Raw genomic sequence first — 4,603 nt, 5'->3', positions numbered from 1 at the left:
GTTGCATTATTTGATGCATATGAGGTATGCACATCGTTTTTCAATATTAAGAGACATTATAAATTTCTTGCGATCTTGGCATAGTTTACGGAAGTTCAATGGGGTCTTGTTTTCGATTTGCCTAATTAATGAAAAAGGCAACAACAGTTTACTAAGCAGTTTCTTGTAAATTTTCCCCCATAAAACTTGTTACCCGTTGTCAGAGAGGCTCTAGAATGGTTTTCAATCAACCTTGACGATGACGTTAACGCGAAACAGAGCCATGTTACGAGCGGATTATTCGTCCTGCCATCTCTTAAATCGCCACCTTGCTACCACAAAAACAGCCATTTATACAGTAGACGATTATAATCATATACGAAATTTGAAAGAAAACAATTCCGCAATTTTTTTTTGAGCCGGTCAACTTATGTTGTATTGTTCTCACTGGCGCATGCGCGCGCCGTTTGACTTATTTTTTTGCGTGGTTACCCATACCAAATATGGCCAGGGTTTGAAAGATAAACACTGAGGAGATTCCATGCAAAGGAGAAATGAGGCTCTGATAGATGCACGGGGGAGACATTGAAGATAATGAGAGTTTTCAATTTTCACTTTTGGGGGGTATCGTCATTTGAGCTTCAATAACTCATGAATTATCAGACAAAATCAAATGAGAATTTGGTTATAACTTTTTGAAAGATTGATTGTACGGTAACCAGAACAACATTCTGTTATGCTAAAAAATCAATTGAGATATGTTTAAACCCCATCTTTTAGTTTACCGTCAGAAGCCTCAGAACGGAAGCCATGGTGGTAACACATGAATTAAATCTACGCGTATGAAAGAGTGCAGAAATTGTTTTGATCAAAACATAAACATTCTGTATCAAACTGTATCAAACTGAAGAAAGTGATATGAATCTTTTTCTAACAAAAACTAATAAAGTATTTTGATAATTTAAATTGAAGATATTAAATGTAAATCACACTAGTAAACAAAGTACTATCCTGCCTATTATTATGACCGCGTACGCATTATCCATTGTTTACTTCTGGAAAAATATCAATTCGTACCCGTTGAAATTCGGATCAGTTCAGAGAGGTTTTTCAAACTGAGCAATTATTAAAATTTCTAATTAAATATTAAATGAAAAATGTGAATGTATATTATTACCGTATTGTTTTTTAGTATGTTAATGAAAAAATGAGTTGTTATTAAAACTCATTAAAAAAATCACATTTGTGAAATCTAACTTTATCCTTATCTTTATAGATTATTCTGACCCCGTCTTTCAGTACTGTCTCAGTAATTTGATTGTTTAAGCACTGAATACAATGTAATATAGGCAATTTATATAACTGTTTATAAAATATTATATTGTAAAAAATGTTTAATTGTGCTGCATTTTTGCATGTTGAAATGCCTTTCGGTGACCATGATTGGTAAATAAAATATCTTGTGTCTTGTGGTAAAAAAATCGTATCAAAAACCTTAATTAGTTAATAGTACTAATCGGAATAAAATATTTTGCTGCAGTGTGTGTTGGTTTTTTTGGCAAGAATTGTTCATCTCCATGTCCATCTGGCTATTATGGTGAAAAATGTTTGCTTCATTGTAATTGTTCCCTGGGTGAAGAGTGCAACCCCTACGTAGGATGTCTCTCAGGTGGGACAGGAAAGAGAAGAGAGACAGGCAAGATAGGCGAGACGGGTGAGACAGGTGATACAGCGGAGACAGGTGAGATAAGTGAGATAGGTGAGACAGTGGAGACAGTGGAGACAAGTGAGACAGGTGAGACAGTGGAGGTATGTGTGACAGATGAGACAAGTGAGACAGGTGAGGCAGTGGAGATATGTGTGACAGATGAGACAAGTGAGACAGGTGAGGCAGTGGAGACAAGTGAGACAGGTAAGGCAGTGGAGACAGGTATGACAGGTGAGACAAGTTATACAGGCGAGACAATGGAGACAGGTGAGACAGGTAAGACAGATGAGACAGTGGGGACAGGTGGGAGAGTGGAGACAGGTGAAACAATGAGACAGTGGAGACAGGTAAGACAGGTAAGACAAGAGAGACAGGTGAGATAGTGGAGACAGGTAAAACAAGTGAGACAGGTAAGACAGTTGAGACAGTGGAGACAGTGGAGACAGGTAAGACAAGAGAGACAGTGGGACAGGTGAAACAAGTGAGACATTCGAGACAGGTGAGACAAGTGAGACAGTGGAGACAGGGGAAACAAGTGAGACAGTGGAGACAAGTAAGACAGGTGAGGCAGTGGAGACAGGTGAAACAAGTGAGACAGTGGAGACAGGTAAGACAGGTGAAACAAGTGAGACAGTGTAGACAGGTGAAACAGGGGAGACATTTGAGACAAGTGAGACAGTGGAGGCAGGTGAGACAATGGAGACAGGTGAGACAAGTTATACAAGTTATACAGGCGAGACAGTGGAGACAGGGAATGAGAATCATGAGGTTAAGATGACGCAAATACATTTGTTTAAAAACATTTTCTTTATGGATTTCCTTGACATCAACAGTTTGCACGTAACATTTTTTTTCGAATTCAATATTTCTCCAATTGATCGGTTATAGTTAATCACTATTTACCAGCTGGAAGGTCAAACAAAATATTTTGTTGAGATAATCTTTTAAAAAGTGTTTCGTTGCCCTCTCCCGATAAGTATTTAAAGATGACCCGACTCAAAACTTTGTTTGACATCCAGGAAGCAGTTATTTTTAATAAGTACTCTGGAAACATATTGAAACGCAAAAGAAACGCAACAAGCAGTAATCTACAAATGTTTGGATTTTTTTATCTTATGATTTAAAGAAAGAATACAATAAGGCTAAACTCACTTTTCAGAACATCAGATATTTGATAAAAATGTTAAATGTCTTTCTTTTAACTTTACTAAGAAACATATGACTTTTAAAACATCCCCCTCCCAGCCATTCAATTACAAGGTGCAATACTGCCTTAACAATTGCAATTACAATTGCAGCTTAATTTCTACGATACAATAGGTTATAAATCAATATCGAGATCTGAGCGAAGGGATTATTCTTTGCCTTTTTTAAATGCTTGTTTTTCAGATGATTAGGTCGAAATTACTCTTACTTAGCACATTGTAGTAACCCTTGGACTTCCGGTCCAAATACTATCATTTATGAATATAGTACGTAAGACACCCTTGGGGCGTAATGTAGTGTATTTTTGTATCATCAACTCTCCATCACCTTTACTTTGAGAGTTTCCACTAAAGCAATGGAACTGCGTACTTAAGCAATTTTCAAGAAGCCTTGGCATCATTACAGGAAACGAAAGGATAATCTATTTTTTGAAATATTGCTGCATTACTGAAGATGAACGGTACAAAGACTTAAAACTCCATGATATTGCCAAATGTTTTGTTAAACATGCATTTTTTATTTCTGCTAAGCAGGCTCAAACTCGACTTCCGGTTATTGTATGAAAATCGTTCACAAACTGTTAAATTATATGTTAATTGAAGATATCCATAATTTTAAGATACAAAATTCTTTACTTAACATTATCATTTCCCCCTAAAGTAGGGTGTTGCGTTTCTTTTGCGTTTCAATATATAATTCAAATGATTAAAATGAAATTGAAATTTTCTGAGAAATAAAATTCTCACCTACCTACCCACTCAATATTTTCAGTCAGGGGGATGGCAAGCAAACATTTTTCTAAAGTTTGCCTGAGTTTCTTCTTTTTTTGTTTCATCCAATAAAGTGAGAAATAAGCATCTTTTGTAGTTTGTTATAATATATCAGAAACGGTTCTTAAATATATTCTCCTTTTTTTAGATAAAGTATATGGGAATAACACGATAGACAAGACAGTTTCTCATCAGAGTGTTCCTAACTTTTTGACCCAGGCTGTTATCGTGTTGGTCCTTTCTGGTTCTAATTTACTTTTACTTGCAATGTGTATTGTAATGACCTGCTGTTGGAGGTTTGTTGTCACGATATTAATGTACAAAATTAATAGAAAATTTTAATGTGTAATGCAAATTTTTAGCTGACCCTTTTCACAGGAACCAAAAAAAAAAAAATGTCAATTAAATCGTTTTGTAAATTTGAAATCCGGAGATGTGAAATATGTAAAATGTAATTATGATAATATGATAATGAATATTTTTTCTTTCCAAAAAATATGCATTTAGAGTAAACTAATTTAAAGATTTGATTTTTTAATTATTAAAATTTTGTATTAGGTTGTATACTTCAAATTTTACAGACGTTCAAAGAAGTCTAAATGTTTGAACTCGATTACAACCAATGACTTACATGACGGAGAGAAAAACGTCTGCTCCTCGGATCACAATACCCAATCTGGACATAGAAATACCATGTATAATAGCTACAGCAATATACGCTTCAAGAATGAGGAGCTGATGATTCACAATCCAGATGATTATAGCAAGACAGTTTTACCCTATGACACCGTACAGGATGTAAAGACAGAATCCACTGGTTATGGGTTCTTCGAGGGTAGAGTGATACATGAGCAACCAGTTGGCGTCATGGATACATTTCGTCCTACGGTTGATTTGAAAACCTCTGCAGCGCATCCTACAACACGACCCTACAGTTTAG

The 4,603-nt window shown here is 35.7% G+C and overlaps 2 protein-coding genes across 2 annotated transcripts; both read left to right on the top strand.

The window, feature by feature from the left end:
• The first annotated feature begins 1,418 nt into the window (after positions 1 to 1,418).
• Positions 1,419 to 3,084, top strand: LOC134249450 (processed variable antigen-like). The gene is made up of 4 exons (XM_062731802.1): positions 1,419 to 1,425; positions 1,520 to 1,963; positions 2,187 to 2,294; positions 3,077 to 3,084. Exons 1-4 carry the CDS (start codon positions 1,419 to 1,421, stop codon positions 3,082 to 3,084), a joined length of 567 nt encoding a protein of 188 aa, XP_062587786.1.
• Positions 3,085 to 3,542: 458 nt separating this feature from the next.
• LOC134249451 (uncharacterized) lies at positions 3,543 to 4,597 on the top strand (the record flags this gene model as incomplete). The annotated part of the gene is made up of 2 exons (XM_062731803.1): positions 3,543 to 3,959; positions 4,245 to 4,597. Coding segments are annotated over exons 1-2 (382 nt in total), but the record flags the coding sequence as incomplete, so codon positions are not given.
• Positions 4,598 to 4,603: the final 6 nt, after the last annotated feature.

This window comes from Saccostrea cucullata, unplaced genomic scaffold (assembly GCF_032062105.1).
Source record: "Saccostrea cucullata isolate Sc308-1 unplaced genomic scaffold, CSIRO_AGI_Scuc_v1 ctg17255, whole genome shotgun sequence".
Taxonomy (NCBI): domain Eukaryota; kingdom Metazoa; phylum Mollusca; class Bivalvia; order Ostreida; family Ostreidae; genus Saccostrea; species Saccostrea cuccullata.
The sequence above is the reverse complement of the archived record's forward strand: the minus strand, read 5'-3'. Positions and strand labels throughout refer to the sequence as shown.